This window comes from Crocodylus siamensis, chromosome 2 (assembly GCF_052110815.1).
Source record: "Crocodylus siamensis isolate JL-2025a chromosome 2, ASM5211081v1, whole genome shotgun sequence".
NCBI lineage: Eukaryota > Metazoa > Chordata > Crocodylia > Crocodylidae > Crocodylus > Crocodylus siamensis.
This window is the reverse complement of record NC_143396.1, coordinates 228,031,293-228,055,642: the sequence shown is the minus strand read 5'-3', so window position 1 is coordinate 228,055,642 and position 24,350 is coordinate 228,031,293. Positions and strand designations below refer to the sequence as shown.

General features: G+C 40.3%; 1 protein-coding gene across 5 annotated transcripts in view; it reads left to right on the top strand.

Annotated features, from left to right (window-relative positions):
- The window catches only part of DPF3 (double PHD fingers 3), a 238,363-nt gene that overhangs the window by 195,760 nt on the left and 18,253 nt on the right, over positions 1-24,350 (top strand). For 2 of the 5 annotated variants that reach the window (XR_016440298.1, XM_090033274.1), the window contains one exon: positions 1,873-4,359. Coding sequence is in view for 2 of the 5 variants with exons in the window: in XM_090033274.1 (XP_089889400.1) it covers positions 1,873-1,952 (80 nt within the window). In the remaining 3 variants the exon portion in view is untranslated. Of the gene's footprint in view, positions 1-1,872; positions 4,360-22,408; positions 22,522-22,608; positions 22,705-23,738; positions 23,821-24,350 lie in introns of those variants that run through there. The other 3 variants (XR_016440300.1, XR_016440299.1, XM_090033272.1) reach the window with 3 other exon arrangements.

Here is a 24,350-nt window from a genome sequence, read left to right as displayed (position 1 = left end):
GGCATTTGGTTTTACTGAGTTGACACCTCGAGCAAGTGTCTTGTTGACTCCCCTGAAGCCTTTGTTTAAATATGAACTTCAGCATTTGCCTGCTTGCTAGCACCACGACTGAAAGAGACTTGGGGTCTTGACTGACCACAAGATGAATACGAGCCACCAATGTGATGCTAACCAAACTCTGGCATGCATCCACTGATGCATCTCAAGCAAAACCAGGGAAGTCATCCTCCTGCTTTACTTGGCCCTGGTGAGACCGCAGCTGGAGTACTGTATTGGGCCTCCCACTTCAGGAAGGATATGGAGAAGCTTGAGAGAGTCCAGAGGAGAGCCACTCATATGCTCCAAGGCTTGGAGGGAGGGCCGTACGAGAGGCTGAGGGACTTGGGACTCTTCAGTTCAGAGAAGAGAAGGCTCAGGGGGGACTTGGTGGCAGCCAACAACTTCATAAGAGGGATACATCAGGACCTGGGAGAACATCTGTTCACCACAGCTCCCCAAGGTCTAATGGCCATAAACTCCAGGAAGGCCGGTTTAGACTGGATATTAGAAAAAAGTTCTTTATGGTGTGAGTGTCCAGGGTCTGGAACAAACTCCCCCCAGAGGTGGTGCCAGCACCTACTCTGTATTCCTTCAAAAAACAGCTGGATTTATTTCTTGCTGGGGTCACTAGATCCTAGCTGACTTCCTGTCTAGGGCGGGGAGAGGAGAGGGGGCTGGACCTGATGATCTTTTGAGGTCCCTTCCAGTCCCTAATGTCTATGAAAACTATGAAATATGCTTTACTGTAATATAAGGTGATGTTTCCACCTGAAACACCTATTTTTTTTGTTCTGCCTGAAATTTTCTATTGATATATGTTTTGTAATTATGTGTACATATATAAATAAAATACAGCACACATGCATTCATAATAGGTTGGTGCAGCAGTTTTATTGGTAATTATTTAAGATGAGTAATGAAGCCAGGCCAAATTTTTGCCCGTTAGATCTTTATAATGCACCTTCCCATCATATGTTTTGTTTGTCATATGTTTAGGAGGGAAAAACCTCTGGCACTGTTTTTATCATATCCCTCTGCCTGTGATACAAGTACAATTCTACAGACCTCAAAAAAGAGTGTTTCCTGAGATTTTAGACCTTGGACCCATTCACTAGTTCAGGAGTGAATGTGGGGTTGGAAAATGGATGGGCTTCATATTTTGGGGGAAGAAAAATTTTAGTGATGGATTGTTGGAGTAACAAATTGTTTCTGCTCTAAAGGCTGTGAACATTAGTCCCAGGGGAGATGGATTAATGGCTGGAATGCTCCCTTTAGATATATCTTATTTAGTTGAACTGTAAAGTTGCGTTTTGACCCTGCTTTTTGGAATGCAGTAAATGTTCTGTTTTTCACTTGTTTTCAGAATTTCCATGTGTGTGTGAGACTTCTAAAATTTGGATGGCCTCATATAACTTCCCAGAGTAGGAAACAGGTATTCCTACCTTTTGTGAAGTGCCACATACATATGTGGATCTATATAAATGAATACTAATAGCAACAGAAACAGCTCAGGGTTTCACAAGCCAAAAGTTGTCACTAATATGGAAAAAGCAAGTATAGGAGATGAATAACAAGGGACAATGTAATAGAAAAAAAGCTTCACTTTGCTGAAGATTTTTTGGGGGTATGACTCTTTCACTTGCCACTTATCTTTTTGATGTATCCACTGAGAACACCCACATTTAGTGGTAACTATTTTGTCTAGCTATTTTTTCAAAATTTGGAATGCAGTGGAAACTGTATTGGAACAATGTCTTGGTCTTTTTGAAGAATTTCTTTTTTATGTGTTTAGATTTTTTTTAGTTTTATCTTGTATTGCCTTTCCTTCTGCAGCTGATCCTGCCCTCATGGACTCCAACATCCTTCAATCAAGCCATTTCCAAAGAAGGCTAAGAGAAGCCAGGATGCTTTGAAACATCTCCTCTCCTTGCTGCACGCCCTCCATACCTGTGTTTCATCTGGCACAGGAGCCTGGACTGTAGAAGGCCTGCTGGCACCTGCTCAGAGAAGTCTTGGGAACTCCCTAGGCCTGTGCAATACAAAGAAAATCTTTTTTTTCTTTTTTTTTTTAATTCTTGATTTCACTTTCCTTTAAGATTGTGTAACCCCAGGTCAAACTGGAACTGATCTACGCTAGAAATGACTGAAAAACAAACAAACTGAAAAAAAGACTTAACTATTTTATTTATTTCGATATTTAAGAGAGAAAATAAGTGCTGCAGTTGCACAGTATTTTTGTTTAAAATACATTTTACTTCAAAATTTAAAAGCAATTTTGTGAAGACGTGACATTTTTTAAAAAAAAGCACTTAATGTAAAATAAAGACTGAGTATTTACTTTAAGGAAAAAACATTTTTTAAATTATGAAAATAAAGATCAACTCTGCTCTCTCTTACTTTAAAGAAGCCATTCATACATGTGCTGGGTATTTTTATTTTTTGCAAATTGGATGTGGTAAGTGGAGATTGTTCTGGTTTACTTTCTCTTTAAATTCTTGGTAATATTTCCCTGCTAGATGTTTAAAATTTACCTTGTTGTACTGTATTAGGCACAAATTTGAACAACACTGTTGGGGAAGCAAAGAATAGGCCCTAAGGCTGGATTCTTATGATCAATTTTTGTATCCAGGCTCAAAGGAAAATTTGGTTGTCTTCCATTCAGATAGTTGTGTCTCTTCTATCAAGTAAAACAAGCTTTGGCTTTTCCAGCCGTGGGGATTGCTGTTTGCTGAAAAACATTTAAAAAGATAGGAAAACAAATCAGTCGATCATAGTACTGCTTTTTCTTTTGGTAAATCCACAGTTGATTCTGAGCTGCTTCTAATCTATAAGCGCTCTGGCAATGGAACTTCCCATTTGAACTAATAAGAGGAGCGTAGACCCAGAATAACTGAGCTCTAATATAATAACTACTGGAGAATGAAAAGCATGCAGAAATGCATTTAAAGTATGCCCAAAAAACCCCAAACAAAACAAAACTGGTGCAACTCAAGGGGAGGAAATATGTTATATGGAACCTGAGTGAGGACAGAAGAGTTCAAAACACATTTTCCATGGTGTTAGCCATCTTCCAATAGATGAATCACAGGACCTATCTAGTTACCCATCCATTCTCATGGGCTAGCACAGGATTGTTCCCTGCAGTGCTTTGCCTAGTCTCATTTGAAGAGTAACGATGCAGGCTAGCCTGTTTTCCTAGAAAAAAGTCCTTGGATTTGAACATGAGACCTTGTTTACAACAGAAAAAGTATACCAAACCTGCCTTTCAAGCTTCCATGCAGCAAAAACATGATGTTGATAGTATGGTTGATATTAGTTCTCTGAGTGAAGTAAACTGTAGTGGCAATAACTTTTGGAAACTGGTATAACTGTGTAAAGTAGGGTTTATGCTGGTATAGAAATGTTGCAAAACAATCATACCCCTAATCATCACTTATGTTTTGCCTGCAAAAGTTTCTGAAGTGTTGACCTGACCTAAGATATATTCTAGCCCAGTTAGTTACCTGATGTAGTTATTAAATCATTTATTCATCAAAGGCTTGTATGAAGAACCCATCTTCTTGCCATGGACAAGAAGATGGGAGTGTATATAAAGAGCTTGATCTTGCATCCTATGTCTTGCACGTCCAAGACTTCAGTTAACCTTGCCAGCAGACTAATGTGTGTGAAAAATGAAGGATCTTCTCTTTCCTGTCAACAGTGCAGCAGTTCCCAAAACAGGGGTTACAGCACAAAAGCTTGAGGTTATGACTCCCCCATGAAAATCTAATGGAAGTCAGGCATATATTGGAAGAGTGATCACAGCTTGACTAGTAGAGTCAAAGACCTGGAGCTAGGATCATGGAGCCAGAAATGTTGTTAACTTCTGACTTATGCCCAAGATTGCAGATTTGGGCAATACAACATCTCCTGTAGAAGCGCTCCCATTAATTTCAATGGTATAACTTACCTTCTTGACATCAGTGAAAGCAGGGTTAAGCCTCTTGTTGGGCTGTTTTTGAATATCTACAGTTGTTATACTGCCTTTAGAAAAAAGAAATTAAGTTTTGTTCCTTTTAAATATAACAAGATGCACAACTATAATGAAGTTCTGCAAACTTTAGGGTCTGTTTTTAATTTGTGTAATATTCTTATTAAATAAAGTCCTCTTCTGATGCCCCTATTGTATATTTCTTTGTAAATAGCCCTTTATCAAACAAATGCCACAAGAACTTTCTAGTGCACATAACCATCTTTTAAAAAGACACTGTCAAATACCATACTTGTTGTACATACTTTTCTAAGCTCTCCATTGTTTACAATACTTTCTTTGAAGCTTAAAATAAAACTTCCTTCTCTATTGATTTTGTTTTCCTTTTCCGTTTTGTAAATGATGATTTTTATCCCTGGGTTTTATTTTGGATTTGTAGTGAAGCTTGAAATTAACAGAGCTTCCTTATTTTTCTTTGTTGGTGGGACGTTGGGAACAGTGTTAGTCACTTGGAATTGTGGAAGTAGGCAGAGAATAATTTTTTGTGTAGGACTCCTGTAAATAATTATTTGCCAGCAGTTGGTGGTAACGACGGCTCTTTTTAAATGGGCTTATATATGAAGGAACTTCACAATGAGATTAATACCATTTTGTTAAGGTAAATCAAATGTTGAGTCTAATTTATTTGACAGTGAGCGCATTTACATGAGATGTTTACTGCAGAGTAGGCATATTAGCTCTGCAGTACGTCTCATATCCACAGGTGCAGCCCTATTGGGCTGAAGGAAACCAATTAACTTGGCAGCAGGGTTAGTACTTGTCAATACAAGTACTCTCCTGCTGTGGAGTTTTTTACTCCACTGCAGCACATGTATAGACACTGACACGGCTGGCTGGGGCATGAGAGCGCTTAAGTGCAGGCACTACCTGGAGCATTCTTGGGCTATAGCCTGCCCCTCCACAGCACATTGAGCCCAGTCAGAGCAGCCCTGGGCCCCTTGCCAGCCAGGGGTGCTCAAACCCAGCTCAATGTGCTGCGGCTCCAGGCACACATGTAATAACCGTGGTGCCTGGGAGCAATAAACTCTGGTGTGATATATGCTGGAATTTATCGCTGCATGATAATAGCATATGCAAATGCTCCCAGTGTCTCTTTTAAGCAGATATTTTTAACAAGTTATATCACTATTGAATTCAGATCCTAGCCGTCACATTTCCAACATGCCTCTTACTGTAGGTGACGATTTCAAGTCTTTGGTTCAGTTTGTTCTGTTTCACTGAACCTCCCACTCCAGGCACAGCTTTTTGTTGTAGTAGGAGTGATAGGGAAGGGCAGAGAAAAGAGACACTCTTTAAGATCAGCTGGAAGACCAGCCTTTTGGGCTAGTTTTTTTCCTTTGCTTCATTTTCCTATAGCAAGCATGCTGCCATTTATATGAAACTCTGTTGGGTTTCTCCTTTCTACCCTTCACACACTCAGATTCCAGCAGTGGCTTTATATGACCTTTTTAGTGTCTGTGGCCACATGCAATCATAGCAGCTGGATGCAGTGCTTAAGTGGTCTTTGATGTTTGACAAGAGAACCCCTGGAGTAGTGGAACCAAAACTGGATTTAATGATAAATAAAACAATGTAAATGAGAGGAAATTCTATAGAGGAAGTCTTATAGACTCCAATTGGGATGAATCCAGTAGGGCTCCAGATATATTAAACTAAAATCTTTAAAACTGTGGCGAGAATGAAACCTCATCTGTAGAATGTTAAATGTTCCTATGTCATATAAGTTCTATCCCTGCAATAGGGAATTTATCATTCCCTGTCTGGTTTCATAGCATTTTCCACATGCAGAATTTTTTTTCAGTTAGCAGTTTGTTTCTTGACTTATTCAATATGATGGGCAGCTGTTCAGTGACAAGGACAAAGAAAAACTGCAGTAAAAAAGCAGACCCTTACATCTCCCTGAAAAATGGATAGGAAGCCTAATGATTTTCTCCAGTTGCTCCTGTTTCTTCCTTGAGCTCCAACTCAGCTGAAGGCTGGTGTGGGCACTGACCAATCAAGGACAGAAGGGACCACCTGAAAGGGCTCCACTGCTTATAGTTGCATACCTTTCCATGCTCAATTAATGTGGGCCATTGACCCCTTTCCTGCTCCTTCACCAGAGGTTCTGGACAAGTGGTTTACTGGATATTTCTATTAGAGTGATCAGCAAGAGCGGACATTTAAGTGAACCTTTTCAGGCTTCTGTTGTTACCCATTCAGATGACAGCTACTGTTGCAGGCAGAAGAAGGCAAGGTAGAGATGCACCTTATAGACTAACTTCATCAGAAATGCATAAACTTTTGTGAGCCACAGTTCATGTCATCAGATGCTGTGAAAAAGACCCTAAGATAACTCTGTATAAAGGTCCCATTTAGAAGGTAGCTTAAAAACAAACAAGCAAACAACCCCCCCCACTAAACATAAAAACCCTGTAAGATCTACAGGCAGCATTGTTATTATATGCAAGTTTTGATTCTGTAGACACTACCCAAAACTTAAGAGAGCACTGTCTGCCCCCTTGGCTCAAAGCACTGCTAATTCTGAGTGTACTTTTGGGGCCAGGTAAGGTATAATATATTAGCTAGCCAGGTCTTTCTCTCAGCCTAGAAGGGCTCCCGCTGATGAAAGGTAGCAGGAGGGGAAATGATTTTTCCCCCCAGAAGCTGCTTTCATCCTGCATAATCATGACTGGGCTTGCATTGTTCCCAGCTTTGAGATTTATGTCGAGGGCTGTGAGCCTGCGGGTTGTGGTCGTATGTTCTAGGAGCTGTGTGGAAAATGGTATTGCTTGTTTGATTTGGCCTAAGAAAGCGTATTTTACTTTGTATAACATTTCTGATTTTTTTTCTCCATTCTGTGCTGCACACCTGGTCAAAGTTTGGGTTTATGTGCTAAAACTGAGCCCATCAAGCTTAGCCCATTAGAGCCATCAAACTAGCAGAGTATGTGGGAGTATATTTCCTATTCTCTCAAATGAATATTTTAATATTCTTTTGAAGTGACAGCCTTCTCTCCATTTCAGTGCTATTCTTCATCCTGCTTCTGTCTTCTTGGTCCCTGACTGGGATCCCACTTGCTGAAGTATCCCAGTTTAGGAAAGGATTTAAGCATTAACCAATCTCATTGACTTGAGACTAGGTTTATGCTTTCCTGTACTGGTACTTGTGTTTGTTTAAGTTTTCCATTGTCCCATTGCAAGTGCTGTTTTCTTTGTTCCATCCAACCTGGTCATTTAAGTTTAGTCTTACCTCCACTGAGACATAAGATGAGAGACGTGTATCCCCTTATTGCATCCCTTGACTCATTGGTGTTTCCCCAAAGACCCCAATTAATTTTTTTACCCTCTCATATATTTATAACTATGATTCGGATTATTTTTCATCCTTTTGACATGTAATCCTTTATTATACCCTGATGGGGAAAGTTTACCACTTTTTTTAAATGTAGATTTTTGGAGCATGGTTTTGTCTTTGTTAAAATAATAATCTAAAATACAATTAGAAACAGCTGACTAGGTTTCAGGTTAAGATAGAGGTATGGTAGCACTGAACAAATTATATTCTGGCCCCAGTTAGCAAATTGTTATGGAAAAGGTGACATATTTTGACTTATGATGCATTGAAGTTCTATTAATTGTTGCTGCCTGCCCATGAGGGGCAGATGCTTGCGACATTTCCTTAAAGGAGCAGTTCTTTGACTTCCTGGCTGATGGAAAGCTGTGCCTTGCTGTGGAGATACAACACCTCCCTATACTGTATTTCACTGGTTTTACCAGAGAACTATTTTTGTCCTTTGATGCCCTTACCACAGCAAATACATGTCTTCCAGTTCATATCAATGTTCTTGTGAATATCTGTGATCTTTTCAGGAAGATTTTTGTTTGGATTGTATGCTCTGTCCACTCTGCTGCACCATCCTGTGTTTATTGTCGTAGCATCAACAACCATGTTGTATTTTGAAAGGAGAAGGAATATATCTTTCACATATAACCAACTTCTCTGAAATGGATTAGAGGTTTTAAAAATGCATGGCAAGAATTTTGTTTAAATATTTCTGGAGACTTAGTTTGGCAATTTACATTTCTTTCGTCAAGTTACAGGCATTAGTTACACTGTGATTTCAGGAACAAGTACTATGACTGAAGCCAACTCTTTGTGGCAAGAGGAGCCGATTGGATGTGAGGAAGTCAAGAACTATGCAGTGACTATTTTTGTAAGCATCAGACACCCAGTTAAACACAGGTAATACAACAATATGCTGATAGTGAACTTCAGAGAACAGTGGGGGCCAGACTTTTTGGGAGGCGTCACAAATAAAGCCCCAAACCTTCCCTGAATGCCACTCGGACCACCTATTTGCTGCTCTGCTTTTTGTTTCCTACTCTGTGCTCCCTGCCCAGTCTGCTTCTCTGCTTTCTGTTCCCTGCTGTATCTGCCGGTGTCCTGCCTGCCACCTTCCTGATCTGCCATGTACTACACTAGAAGGCTACTGGTACCACTTGTGGCATCAAGCTGTAGGCTGACCACCTCTGTCATAGAACACCCTCTGCAACAGGATGTATCCAGCCTGGTTTGGAGTCTGGCACTGACAAATTCTTTTCCCCTCCCATCCTTTGCACAATATTGCTTTTCTATGGGTATGGTTTATTTTAATGCAATGACACTCAAACCCCTCCAGCCCCTTCTCCAGGCTCAGGTAGTCATTTCAGCCACCATATAACTGTCTTGGCTTAAAAGTCTTTCCACTCCATCATAAGAGCTTTTTCACCCAGCAGGCGCTTGGTCAGCAGTTTCCCTTCATTGAAGCCTATCTCTGTCTCTCAGGCCTGCCTTCTATCTGAAAGATTGGAGAAGTTATTATCTACCCCTTTCCATATACTCTGTCCCTCAGAAATTCTCAGGTTGCTATTATATTCAAGAGTAGGTTGGGTTCTCAGTTGCACACTCTCTTCACCTGGAGAAGTAGGCTTCATCTGACAAATGAACTTGCAGTACAAACCTTATGACACTTATACACAAGCTCCTAGGGCCCTGTTTTCCATCTTCAGTATGAGCCAGATTTGTAAGGGTATTTAAATATCAAAAAAAGCAGATAGAAATTTCAAAAGCATGTAGGTACCTACTAGGTTCCATCCTGCTTTGGTAGCGTAAAGGGACCTTACAGGGACCATAAGAATTACAGCCACTGATATTATTTAAAAGGCATATTGCTAGTTCTCTTGAAGATAATTATTAAGGCATTTTTGAGAACTAAGGAAAAGGATGTGAGAGTTATAAGCACTCTTAAGTCTCTCTAAACTAAGAGGAATCAAAGACATATGGAAAACCTTGAAAGACTGGACTAAATGAGAGTCTTGTAAGCACTTAGTCACCACTAAAACTACCTATTACCAACTCAAAAAGCCCCAAATGGTAGCAGGGACCTATGAGTTACAGATCCAAAAAGGATTATATGATAGCACCTTTTAGCCATAAATAAATAAAATGATATTTAATTTTCATGATAGCCTCTGCCCAATAATTCATTTTGGCAGTGAGAATGAACGTGGCTAGTAGTACGTTTAATGAGGAGCTTTTGTGTCCATTGCACTGGAACTGGCTAAATTTATTTCTTTTTTTTTAATCTACCGTCTATTTAGCTGACAAGAATATCATTTATATAAGTTAAATGAATACAATTACCTTGTTAATGTGACTTAAATTTTGACAATAATGTTACTTTGATAGAAATGTTTTCTAGGTTTTAAAGTAACAAACAGTGGATTTTAATCTGCCATTTTTCTCCAAAAACCCCCAAACTCCACTTTTTGGTGCATCTTACTGAAAAGCACTGTCAGCATTAACTGCACAAATAACTGAACTGAAAAAAGGGAGCTAAAAGTATTTTGCATTGAATCTTTTGGGGTTTGTTTCTTCTTAGTGGACATGTATACATGTGTGCATTTAATGCACATTAGCTCAATTTAAGGCGCATTAAAAGATGTGCTTCTACATGTGCGCATCCTTAATGCACCTTAAAAATGGCAATGTTAGACTATTTGAACCTAAATTTGATACCTGCATAAAGCAAGTATCAAATTTATGCATGAATAGCTAAGTTGCATTAGTGGATGTGTAGACGTGCTAATGTACATTAATGTGGTGTGTGTCCATTGACTTGGGAATAACTTTAGTCCCAGGTCATCCGCATACCAGTGTTAATGCACCTTAGCATGTGCATGTGTAGACACATGCCTAAATCGCCTTAATGTGCATTAGACTAATGTGCATTAAGTTTAGGTGCGCATAAAAGCATATGTGGACATGACCAGTGAAACACATTTTCTTCCTGGATTCATATGAATTTTTTAAAAGACTAAATCAAGGTAATTTACCAAACAAAAATCACTTTTGACATGAAAAAAGGCAAAATGTTTTGTTTCACTTGCATTTAAAAGTATTTTGCCTTCCTGTTGAAAAAAAAATTCTACATCATTTAACTAAAACTATGTAGTGCATTTGACTGGAACTCATGAATGGTTTTGGTTATTTTGAAACTGGATGTCTTGGCAGTTAAAGTATTTGAAAAAGCTTGCCCAGTTCTAATGAGCACTAACTGATGGTTTGCAGCTTGAAGTTAATTAACTAAGCACCTCTCACGAGATACTGATGAAATTTTGAAGTTAAAAAAAAAAAGTAAGGTGCCCACATTAACTAATTTTTTGGCAACAAAAGAAAACCAGGCAATATGTTTACCAAATGGTAAAAGGAAAAATTAGAAGAGCGTACAAATTTATTTTTCAACTTCTAAGATTGCATTACAAACAATGGAGAGCATGTTTTAAACATACTACTTACTTACTAGCTGAAGGAGTCCCTTTAAATGAGTGAATGAAATAACTTATTCAGAATTGTTTTTGTTTGTGTTTAGCTGAGTGATGCAGTATTAGTTATGTGGGAGTATACAACTACACTGCTATATTAGCAATAGCGTAAATTATAAGCAGTTCAACAGGCTTGCAAGGGAAAGCCAGAGCTGTTGCATTTATAGTGTATGTTTGTGTAGGTTATGAACCATTTATCCCATCTTGTGAATTTATCTACCTGTACAATACATAGTTACCTCATGTAACAGCAGTGAGGTTACTGTATATGCAATGGCAAAAGGTCTTCTGCCTAGTTATTTCTTAAGTTTATTTAATATTAAATGATGAACTTTAAATAATTTTTCTGGAGTTTGCCATTTGATTTGAATTTTCTGGAATCATTCTGGCTGCAAATTAATGAGAAGCTGTTCTTAATACATTCTAACAAGATCATTTGTTTGGTTGAGAAGACTGCTAGTATTTCACCTCCATTCACCATTTAAAACAACCCCCTCATTTCTGTCCAAAAGTCCTTCGTGTCTGATGATTGTTTCATGGCCCATAAGTGAAATCAGGCCTGTGCAGAGAGCCTCTGTCTCTGCACTGCTGAAATCTCATACCCTTATGATGGAAGGACCTTGTGTTCAAGTTCCTGTTTGGTGTACTTGGTCCAACTTTTACTTGAGGGGGAGGTGTATACATCATAAAATAGTGATCCTATTGGAAATCTGACAAGAGAAACCAAAGCCTGCCTGGCCCAGGCAAATTTACTAACCCACACCTAATGGTTTCTCAAGCATGTACAGGCATATTGGCAGGTTGATGTGAGGAAGTTTGCACTGCCAGTGTTAAGGCTGGGTTTGTGGTTAGATGACATTTTGCATCTTTTACAACACCGAGTTCATGTGAAGATTGTATTCTGGAGTAATGCTCTATTTGCAGTACTGCAAGGCTTCTTTGTAAGTGTCGGGGGGAATATTCTCTGAAGGTCAAAAAAACTTTGAGAGAAGGGGAAAAAAAAGCCCACAAACAACCCTTGCAATTGAAAAGAATTTTAAATGGCCTCTTTATAGTAACAAAGTTGTTATAACAGTCTAACCAAAAACATCTGTGGAATTATCAACTCGGAGAAGAAGTCATTTCAGGGTTTGAAAATTTGGGTGACACTCGTGGTTCCAGGAGATCATCAGTTTTAGTTAAAAATTGCAGAGAAATGCTGGTGAGACGGCAGTGTGCTTGGGACCCCTTTCTACTCCCCCCTAACAGATGGCATTGACAGGGTCCGGTGCATGAATAGAGAGCTGTTCTTTTCAAGTATAACCTTGAGCATATCTGTATGCTGGACAGCACTAGAAGTCCCTGCAGACATGCTGCTGTCTGTTTGTATTAGCACAGTAGTTTAACAGCAGGAATGTTAAAGCAGGAACAGGTATTAGGGCAGTAGTTAGGGTTGTTGGTTCTAGCAGATGGCTGGATTTTTGCTCATATATTAAAAAAGGGATGGAAATAATATTTTTAAAATGAGGTGGTTGTTCAAGGTCCTGATAAACAGCTACCAAGACCATAGCCTCCCAAAAGCCTTCCTCTTGCTATCATTCTTTTTTTTACAACTACTGGAAATCATTGGGTCCCCTCTGATAGCAATGCTGCAAATAGGCTGTGGGGGATGTCCATTTAATGCACCACGCAACACTGGTTTAACCAAGCTTTTAAAAAATGTATCCCCCCCTCCCATTCTTATTTCGAGTGTTTATGACCAAGTATTTTTGCTTGGCTGCTCATTTTGAAAGGGCTGGTGAACTTGCCAGTTGATTGAAAGCTCTGTGGTGTGTGAGCTGGCCTGGCTGGGGAGACTGCAGCACATAGTGACAAGGGCTGAGCTCAGGATTTTGTTTTTATCACTGCAGTTTGTTGGAGGAAAATTAAAAGGTCCCCCAGGCAAGATGGGTGCTGGCTTTCTAGTTCATAGTGATTGAGCCTGTCTGGATCAGCGTCCTACTTCTGTCTCCCAACCTTCCTGTGTGTACCTTTTCCTTGTTTTTCTTGACAAAAAGCACCTTGTACTGAAAGGAATGCAGTACTAAGAATGATGGACACAGCAGATGCCCAGGATGTGTATAGGCTGGATGTAGCAATCTAGGATCCTCACTCTGGGAGTGGCATGCTCTGCCAGTATCCCTGGGCAGTTCATGCTTTAGAAGTTGTTTTATTTTAGTTATTAGCATGTATGTTCTTGCTACTGAAACCCCTGGCGTACGGAAGCTGTGCAATGCCTTAAGGCAGGTTTCCTTCCTGTTGGTATTGGTAAGCAGCAGAACAGCCTTTTAGCAATTAACAGATCATTACCCATAATGCTATGCACCCAGTGATGCAGGCTGGTGGATTTTTTTTAGAGGTCACTCTGACCTAATTCACCCCCAGGAATTGTACAGTGCTGGCACGGCTTATCCAGTTCATTAATGAGCTGATGCTTCAATGCAAGCTTATTTGAGTGCCTCCACGGTACTTTTCCTTAGAGAAGAAATAGCCATTTTGCGGAGCAGCCAGCAATGTCTAATAAGAGTCAGTTTGGGAAAGATGGAAGCCGAACACTTCTCAGGATAAGAAATTGGGGGCAGACAATAGAGTCCATGTATATAAGGGCAGGTTCTACCCATAAACCTCCCAGCTGCAAAGCCTTGGGGCCTATTTTGCCAACATGTTACTTCAGCTTTATAACAGTTTAACTATACTGAAGTCAGCGCAGTGGTGAATCAAGCTCTCTTTTCTCAAGCACAGCTGGAGGCATTAATCAATGAGCAGAGCATGCTCTTGTGCAGTGGGAAACTGCCAGGTATGAGTTGGGCCTGATTCTTCACTGCTTTGTGCTCTTTTATGCCTACCAATGGTGTAAAGCAGTGGTGAATCAGGCACATGTGTAGAGCTACACTTTGTTTGCTGTGCAAATCTGTCAGCAGAGTTACACTGATGTAAAACTGGTGTAAATTGAGGGAGAATCAGGGCTACTATCTCTCTTCCACAGTATGTAAGTGGTGGTAATAGTAATTTGAAATGCAGAACCGGGTGACACCTTCCCCTCAGTTGTACCTTGCCCCTCACTTTCATTCTGCCTAACAAACCGTCTCCCCTTGATGATTTGTAGTATTCCAAATCTATGAGCACACTGAAGCTGTGGGCCAGATCCCCAGCCATACTAGGAAGACCTTGCATGGTCTTAAACAGGTCTTAGTGGCTGGATGGGGATTTGCTTAGACTAGGGAAATCTGTGGGTGGTGGGGTGTTGTCTTCACAACTCCTAGGACAATGATATGGCAAAGTGGGGGGGAGGTAGCCAGAATGCAATGTGCTCTGGAAATCTCTTGCCACGCCAGCTCTCAGGGTGATTTCCGCTGGCAGTTGTACATTAGAGCAGCCTGGAATAATTTAGGGCAGAGGCTGTCTATCACCCCCCGAGATTTATACCTTGAAGCTTTAATCAACCCAAACAAATAATGGTCCTTCATTTCCCTATCAAACATGGGTTCCCTCCTCCATTTTCCTTTGGCTCAAGATCCAGGGCAGCAGGCAGTATAGTATCCAGTTCTGTGCCAGTGATGTGTATGGTTTGTTTCTGATGATTTCATATGATTGGACATGACAGCTTTATGGCTTTGGAAAGGAGAGATTCTCAGGTGTCCAGTGAGACATACAGCACCAGCTTGTACCCCTGGAGCTAGATCAAGATAAAGGATTCTGCCACTATGATGTGTATATATATATATATATATATATATATATATATATATATATATATATATATATATATATATATATATATAAATGTAGATTTGGATAATTTTAAAGACCTTTAAAATCCACTGATTACATTTTCCCTCTTTTCCTGCTAAGGCATGTACAGGTGTTCTTTGTATACAAAGGAAATCTAGCTTTACAGCTGAAGAGAGAGAAAGAACATACCACTAAAAAATATTTCAGGGTGTTTTAAAAAGTAGAACTCCTGTAGAATAAATGGCATATGCAGAAAACAAGATAGTAAGAGGTGATATAAAGGGGTTTTACTAGCACACCTTTGGAAGGGAGTAAATAACTTGCTTATGGCTTTGCCACTGTTATGTAGGTCATCTCAAACTCTCACAAATAAATCTTCTATTACACACCATGCCACCATGAATTATTTTCTGTCCTGTGTGTGTCTACACTTACATGCATCCATAGTTACATGCATCAATATTATACTCACACACATCCTTTGAGTCCCATTTCGCTCTCAGTTAATTCTTTGCTATCGGGGTACTTGATTGTAAGGGCAGAATTCAACTTAGTTGATGAATTCCTAATTTTCTCTATAAATGTCTCTCCCATGCTTAGAAACATTTTAGAAGGAAACATGTTGTGTAGAACAGTCAGAGTTAGAAAGAGAAGATTTGGCTGACTGTTTTCTGAAGGCTCAGGATTTTCCAAGAAACTGAGGTATTTTGGTAGGACTCACTCCTGTCATGAGCACTGGGATTTGCATGACTGAAACTCTACACAGCACTTTGAAACTGTATGAGCTACCATAGTAAAGCCCACACTAGGGAGCTTTTCCAATAACCAACCACTTTAAAGCTTCCCCAAAATTTCCAGTATAATTTTGATTGTCGGCCACAGGCCAGTTCTGCCTTCAGTTGCACATATGCAATTCCCATTGACTTTGCATATGGAATAAGAGTTTTGTTAATCCTTTGAACAAAAACTTAAAAGAGGTCTCATTCTACTTGTGACCAGTACTTGGTCTCTGATCTATGTGCATTTCTACACTGGAACTGGCAGTGCTTGGGAGCAAGCTATTGTCTCTTGAATGAAGCTATCTGGACCTCCTAAGTGCCAGTGCATAAAAATGTCTCTCTCTCGCTCTTGCTCTTCCATTCTTGGTCCCTTGCTCTCGCTCCCTCTCTTGCTTGTTTAGACCTCTGTCCATACTGATTGAGGAGATAATATGGGGTCAGGAAATTAAATAATAGAAACAATATGCTCTGCTACTGCATAATGCTTTCAGAGTTCCATTGATTATTGAAGGAATTAATTGTACCACAATTACTGGCATATTGAAGCGTATTAGGCCAGGTACAGACATTGCACTTTTACTGGTATAAATGATTGGAAACTGATCTATACCCATAACAGAACAGAAGTTCAGCACACATAGGCTGGTTTAAAAATGGTGGAACCTGGTCTAAGATTTGCTTCCCCCCCCCGCCACACACACACCAAAAGGCAAGTGTTTGCTCTGCTTGTTACTGAGCCAAACTATGCTGCTTACAGAAACCACATAACTTAGATCGATTCTGCCTTGGGCTTTTTGAATGTCTGTACCTAGCCTTAGATTACAGGAAAGCTAGTCTCTGACCAATTCAGGTTGTCCTATCTGCTAGCAAAGAGCAGTAACTATTTAGGACTTATTTCTGTAGCAAAGCTGTATTTGGTTAGCAATATCTGTATCACTGGTATTGTCTCCTTGAAAAATGCCTGCCACCTTTCTGTAGGGGTCATTGATGAATGTATTTGCATAGTGAATCTGCTGTTGTGTGTTCCAACAAAAGGTCATGTTTTCTCACTGTAATGTCATTGGCAAGTAGTCATTAGATTTTTAATGCTGCTGCTTTCCTCTTTTTACCCCTTAAAATATTGACTGGATTAAACAACACTTAGTAGTGACACATGTAACATGTTTTGCTTATTTAAAAGGCTAAATCCAGATTTTGTCTGTCCTGAGGACTGGGGATGAACCTCTTGCATGCTAATCACTTCTCTGACACTGATTCTTTCTCTGGGCATGGCCACATCCCTTAATGTCTATGTGCACTAGCTTCCCTATGTGTAAAATGGGGATTATGAGACTTCCCTGGAGCTCAGAGAAATTATAGTGATCAGTGATTTAGATCTTCATCCTACAAATACATATGTTTATAAATAGTCCCATTTAAGTCCCCAGGCCCATTTATTTGCATGAAAAGGGCCTAAGTATTTGAAGAAGTTTGAAAGTGCAAAATGCTGTGGAAACCCCAGAAATATGTAACTAGCATTTCTGAGTCTTTAGGTATATGGTGATTTTTTATTAAAGTCCCAGTTCCTGGAGTCCCCTGATTACAAGAGAATCATTGTTTTAGTTTAAAAATCCATCTTTCTAACCCTATTGTTGACTGTGGAAAGCTTGGAAAGTGTGCCCCAAAGGCTCAAACAATAGAAGACAAATAGAATAGGACCTACATTTAAAAAAAAATAAAATCTTGTGAATTTTAAACTAACGTCATTTGGGGTGGTCTGGCTCATATTTAAAATGCTTAGTCATGTAGTACTATGTATCTGGAAGAGTTGAGGGCTCCATTTTTAGGAAGATAAGTGAAGACTGAATTTGTACATTAAATGTAATAAATTGCACTGACTGATGGAATCACACATTACTTTTTTCTTTTTTGAGAAATTCTTCTAATACTGAGTCATGTAAATAGCTCTTAAAGCAATGCTTATTCAGTCTTAGCAAGGTAATAGGTCTTGGTTTTGCAATCATTTGCATGTAAAACTTCCATTACATGGATGGGGTGGCTGTGACATTGCATTGGACATGATAGCTGAAAAATATATCACTGGTTGTTTAAAGACTCCACTGAATAGTTTACGGGATAGATTCTTATGTAAGGTAACCAGGAGCCCCAGGGGTTTTCATGATGCTATTGATTAAAAAAAAAACAACCCACCACCATATAGACAATAGAGAGGAGAGAACTGAAAAAATACAGTAATTTTGTCTGACAGATGCACTCTTGCTGGGTGAAAAATCCCTTTTGCTTTTTGTACATTATTTTTTTTTGTAAAGAAAGCTCTGGTGCTTATTTGTGTCTCAAACTCATATTTGCTTTCATTTGGAAAGGATTATTGATTGGGTTGTTAATTTAAATAGTCTGTAGTGGTTGTGACAGAGCACGTGGTCACAATTAATTTTGCACTGCAGAATTCATTATTGAAGAAGCAGTAATGAGCCATTGTAAGGTCTTTACTGGTCACAGAATGCCTGGATGCAGCTGGTCACTACTGGCCTTGATGTCATTCTTGGTCTTTAGAGTCACACAATCAGTGAAGCCTGGAGAGATTTAAAATAGTTTTAAAGGCATCTGTGCTAAAATCTTCCTTTCAAATACCCTGCGCCACCATTGGATGCATACTTCATGATATCCCTCGTAAGTGATAATACCCCCTCCCCCATTCCTCCCCAACTGCCTCATGGATGTGGTGCAAAACTGAACACAATGGCACCTGAAATGCGGGTATCAGAGATATGGGTCTGATTTCAGATCCAGATCTGAATTTCCATAAAGATGAGGAGCATTCAAGATTTTTTCCTTTGAAGCCATCTATTCTTTGGAGTGGTTGCTTAGTGCAGGTTTGACTATATATGTTGTTTACAGCAGTTGTTCCCTAGTGAAAGTTGTAGTTAGAACCCAGTTACGGTCAGTTAGAAAACTGGCAACGTAAACATGTCACTTTCTGCTTCACCGGCGCTGGGTATATTTTAGAGTTCTATCTATTGACTTCAGCAATGCTATAAATTTCTACTGCTCTTTCCTTCTGTTAGGCCTGCAGAGGAGGATACAACAAATGGGAGGGTGATCTGGAGTCTGCTATAACTCTGGCATCATCAGAATTATTAATGGACCCTTTACTGCATGTGTTGATTACCCTAAATACAGTTTATCACAGGACTATAGAAATAAATGTATGCCTAGTTCACAATCGCATACACACTGAAAATATGCAGTAAAACATTTTACAGCTCCCTGTCACACACAGCACCATCCCACATGTCATTTCAGCCGCTGCGCTTTATACAGGCCTTTGCAGAAATACCTGTAACTGTCAACAGACCTTTTCTGTTACAAACCTGAACCAATCAAAATATGTCCTTACTAGACCCAGACATGTGTCCTATCAGCCTGTCTTCCACCAGGCTTGGAAGCCCCTGAGAAGGGGGAGTGCCAGGGGCTGCTTGTTGTGCAGAAGCCCAGCTATGAGATCTCTCTTTTGTGCTGTGAAGCTTTCAGCATGTCACAAAAAACACAGAGCTTTGGGCAAGGCAGAGGGACAGTGGGGAGGTTAGGTTAGAAGGGAACCGGGAGACCATAGGCAAGAAAATGCATTTGATTTTCATACTGTGAACTGCATTCTGACATATACTCCCAGTGCTAGAGGCCTGATCTGGCTCTCAGAACAGTCAGTGACAGTCTGGAAGGGGTCGTGCTAACTACAAAGGAGGTTTCTAAATATGCCGGCGATCCTGACTTTGGAGGCTGGAAGGAGAGGTGTCTCTGGGATAATCTCTCAATTTAGAAGGAGAGAAACCCTAATCGAACACAGAGAGCCGGTCCTCAGGACTTGCAAGTAATCTGGCTGTCTGTAACCTGTTCCATGATAATAAAGTTCTGCGGCAGGGTATGGAAGCCTTGGGAGGAGAGACAATGCTCTTTTAAAATCATTCTTATTCTTCCTGTAAAAAAGTGTGTCATGATCAGTGCTAAAAGATTTTATTAAAGATAAATGTTCTGTAAGCACTATTATTATTATTTCCCATATCCCTCATTTTAACCTTCACAGAGTGGAGCTGATGTCTCCCTGGTAAGGCAAAGGACAGAATAGACGTGCTAGATAAAGATGGCAGGGATAGGCAGTGAAGGACCTTCAGGTGTAGGATGGGAAACTTGAACTTCATGTGGTGTCAGAGAGGAATTTATTGGAGCGATTCCAATGACAGGGAGATGCAAGCAGAACAATAGTGTTAGCAGCTGTGCTTTATTTTGAATAGAAAGTGATGTGGTGCCAGAGAAGCTGAGAGGGAACATACTATAATGGTCAAGACATGAAATGATGAGGTCCTGTATCAAAGGAATAACAAGCAGGGTTGGTGCTATGGACAAAACGAGGGTGTGGGGTTGGGAGAGCGCTGGATGGGCATGGTGTCTGAGAGCTGGGGAGGAGCGCAGAAGTCTTACCTATGCCAGGGGGCTCAAAAGCACCACTGCAGCATGGTCTGCTTGTACAACAGCAGCATGGTGTCCATGCCCTCAATGGCTGCTGCAAGACCAAGGCTCCAGGGCTACTTGTGTTGTTAGAGTGGGGGACAATTTTGGCGCCCCTCCTAAGTTGGCACCCTACCCAGCCACCCCTAATTATGCAGTGTCCTGAATGAATATTTTTTGTGTCTGGACATGAGAAGAGATTAGATTCTAAAAATGTGATGGACAATGTAGTGATAAGATTTGGAAACAGCCTGGATAAGTAGGACAACTGAAGGTGGTTCCTGCATTATGGAGTTGAGTGAGGGGAAGGTATTGTCAAGAATAATAGATAGTGCATGTGTGCATACAGACATACTAATTTAGATTTAGTTTATTTAATTCCAGGTGCTGATTTCATGTGTAGCAGAATTTAGCACTTGCATGATTACAGAACGGTGCTCCTTTGTTTGAACGGCCTTCTTTGAGTTCAGCACTCTGCATCTTTTTTTTTTTTTTGGAAGTCCATTAGTTTCTGTTCCAATGTAATTTTCCCTTCTGCATAGTGCGGAGTGTTTCTTCAGTGTCCTGACATTAAAATGAAGCTCTGTTTTGGCTGGGAGTCAACCCTGGAGGAAACAATCTAGTGTCATGTCAGGTTCTAAGGGTCCTGTAACAGCAAGAATCATTTGAGTTGCTCTGAACTAAAGATGGGCGCATATCAGAAAGTCTGTTTCTGGATTCTCAGACTTCAGGATTCTTGGGTTTGCTCCATTACACAGATTGATATCCTTTGAATGTAGCCCTGTGCTACATTCAAATGCTCCAAAAACTGGAGGGTTTTTGTCTGGATCCATCACTTTTCTGAATGATCAAGAGTATAAAATTGACCTGTTCTAATGCTGATCCCTCCTTCCTTTTGTATTTCCTCTTCTTTACTATTTCTTTGTTAACTTATGAAAATCTGTTTTGCTACTAGACGTCCATAGTTCTCATGCCAATACCACATTGGAATAACCAGAAAACCCAAATCTTTCTCACAGCAATTGATGACATTTGTTTATATTCTCTAACATTATTACTTAAGTACCCATCAATTCTCAGAAACCATTTACTTAGCAGACTAGAAAACACAAAAATTTCCAAATATTACATGGCAGTGATAGGAAAGTATAACAGAAATGCACACCACTGAGGGATTTGGTGATGAAAAGATCACTCCTATACACATGCCAATTGTAGCCATTTCCAGCCTTATTTTTCTTACTAGCCAAGTGTCTTTCACTTTTGTACTTTGATCCTCTTAAAAATATTTCCACACCAGTGAAATTAAAAGAATTTTTTCCTCCCTAGTTATAGCTGTCCAATAATAATAGACATACAAAAAGGAACACTTTTTATATTTTTACCAGTGTCTAGAACTAGCATTCAATAGACGTGAATGTATCTGTACACGTATACAAGTATGTTTATAGTCCACCTTTCCCCATGCACTATGCAGCTTATTAATACTAGTGCATGTCAGAGATGGAAAATGTTTGTTACCTGAGAAGAAGGACTTTGTGTAACTCCAGGTGGCTTAAACTGTCTTGAAGGGTGATTTGGGGGTACAGTACTTGATTTCAGTGGTGTTTTTTCTCATTTTGTTTTGCAGAAGGAACACTGATCCTACCTTTGGTTTGTTTGTTTGTTTGTTTGTATTTTTCCCCTCCAGAAAGCCCTTTGCTGACCCTGCTACTGTGGTACTGCTGTTTTGCAAAGCTGGAGTCGACACGCATGTAGGGGTGGGGTTGTAAACTCTGGCGATTTGTCCTTCCCAATTAGATGTGACTGTTCTGCTAGCTTTCCCTTCTTTATTCCTTTTGTTTAGTTTGTTTTGGGAGTTGTTGGGGTTCTTTTCTTTTGATCCTGGAAGGTTAGCGGTGCAATTTGGTTTCTTCTGTGCCAACCAATTTTAGTAGCACAGAGCTCTTAAAAACACAACACTGCTTCTTTCCCCTTCTCTATGTTCTGCTCCTCTTTCTCCAGCTAAGTTTTCGAATTGCTCCTCTATTTGTAGCTCTTTGGTCACTAGGAAGGGAAGCTTTGAAATGGGAATAAAATCTCCTTTCAAACCAGGTCCTTTAATCAGGTTGAATTAAACTGCCAATTGAAACCTAGTCCAATTTCAATTGAGATGGATGGGTTCTCTCTGAAATTGGGAATGTTTCTGATTTCTTCCTTTTCTCTCATTTTCTTTCAAAGAACATTTTTAAGAGCTCTGAAAAAAACTGCTTTGCCGATGGGAAAATGGGTGGGGTTGAATCTTATTTTTCTTGTGCCCGGCAGCGAAAGGGTTAATGCCTGCTTTCCTCTTTGGTATCTGTTAGTTGCAGCCCATGTTGTGATCAGTCCATGTCCATGTGCGTTTTGTCCCCAAATTTAATAACAGTTAATGCTAATAAAAGTAAAACTGAATCATTACAGTCATTTTTAATTTCCCCCAGGACACCCAACCTGCCTGCAGTTCACCACAAACATGACTGAGGCTGTCAAAACCTATCAGTGGCAATGCATTGAGTGTAAATCCTGCAGCCTTTGTGGGACCTCTGAGAATGATGTGAGTTTATTTATCTTTTTATGAAAATTAGTACTGGTGAAGCTACTGCAAGTACTGACCTAAAGGGTGTTTTCTGTTTTGCTGCAGAATATTAAGTATATTGGTAGCAGAAGTGGGTCACTCTGCTTCTGCTACTGGTTCTCCAATTTCCGTCAGCCCTGATCTGGAAAGAACAGCTTCTAGGTACTTCTGTGTAAGATCATCCTGGGTGCCTTAAAGGACCACTTAAGATGTTGGTAACCACAATTTGGAAACCATTTCAGCAGAAACTGGACTGTGGCCAGAAGATCATGTTATAAAAATCCATAATAGGGCAATCTATTTCAATACTGTGTTCTTGGCTGGAATTGGTAATGACCCAGAAGTGGTCCACATGGTCCACTGAACAGACCTCATTCACTAAACAGATGGTGTTTCCAAATTTGTTCTTTTCAGTTTTGAGGAAAGAAGTGTTGTGAGAAGATGGTAAGATCCAGAGTAGGTGACACCAGGGAATAGCACCACTATGTGGGGAAGGTTAGTCTCAGATTGTGTGGAGTAAGATTCAGAGTATTTCCATTTATTTATTCTTGCTGGGGACTCCAGTCATATAGTAGCAGATTTGTCGTGTTCAGAGAGATTTTCCAGTTAGAAACTCCAAGTTTCTTTGCACGACACAGATAAGACTAGGAAGGGACACTAGGGCCAATTAAGAACAATGGGCATTTATAGATGTGCTCTGGGAGGCGGGGAGGGGGATGCTTTGATTAGTGAGCCGCACTAATTAAAAGCACCCCAGCATCACGTGTATCAGTGTCCCTGCACTGAAAAAATGGTGGCGGGGTGCTTTGAACTAAAGCTTGTTTGATCAGTTTAGTTCAAAGTGCCGTCACCATTTTTCAGCATGTGGACAGTGATACACGTGATGCTGGAGGCTGCTGGAATGCATTAATTTCTGCGTTCCAGATTAATTGAATCTGCTCTGACCAACTGGATTTACATGTCGGAGCAGCCTCCCTGCATATGTGTGAGTGCCCATGGTGATCAATTATGGAAGCAGAAATGTGATGTTCTGTGAATAGATTTATGTTCCCTATATTATTTTTGCTCGAACTATGCGTTCAAAACTATGCACTGCTGATTACAAAATACTTATGTTTCCACCTCAACAATTGACTAATCTATAATGTTTTCTTTTCCCCCCCGCCTTATCCTTCTCTTCACCAATCCTGCATCAGGACCAGCTGCTCTTCTGTGATGACTGTGACCGTGGCTATCATATGTACTGTTTAAACCCACCCGTCTTTGAGCCCCCAGAAGGTACCAGACTTGGCAGTCTACATTGAGAGACATAAAAAGGTCCATGGGAAAGGGAGGGAATTCCAAAATCTGGTTTCAGTTGAGGTGGGTCAAAGACATGGGAACTAGTCATTCATCAGTGCAGCAAAGGCAAAGATCCCAGCCTGAAGGAAGACAAAATTCTTTTTGGAAGGTCTGAGACAGAGGGTGTATCTACACGTACACTGTTACTGTTCAGTAACACATGCACCGAAAATTACTGAGCAGTACAGCCACGCATCTACATGTGTGTGCTCGTACTGCACAGTAGCTATGGTGGGGCCGGCATGCAAATGAGGAAGGGAGGGGAGGGGCTAGGAACGGAAACCCTGCAATGTGGGAGAGGGGAGGAGCCACACTGTGTCAGCAATGTCAAGCTCACGCGGTGCGTGTGGGAACCTTGTCCCTTCCCTAGCCCTTTAGCAGCCATTAGGAAGCTGCTGAGGGGCTGGGGGAGGGACAAGGGGTGGCAACAAAAGTAAACAGCTTTTACTTCCATTTCCTGTCGCAGC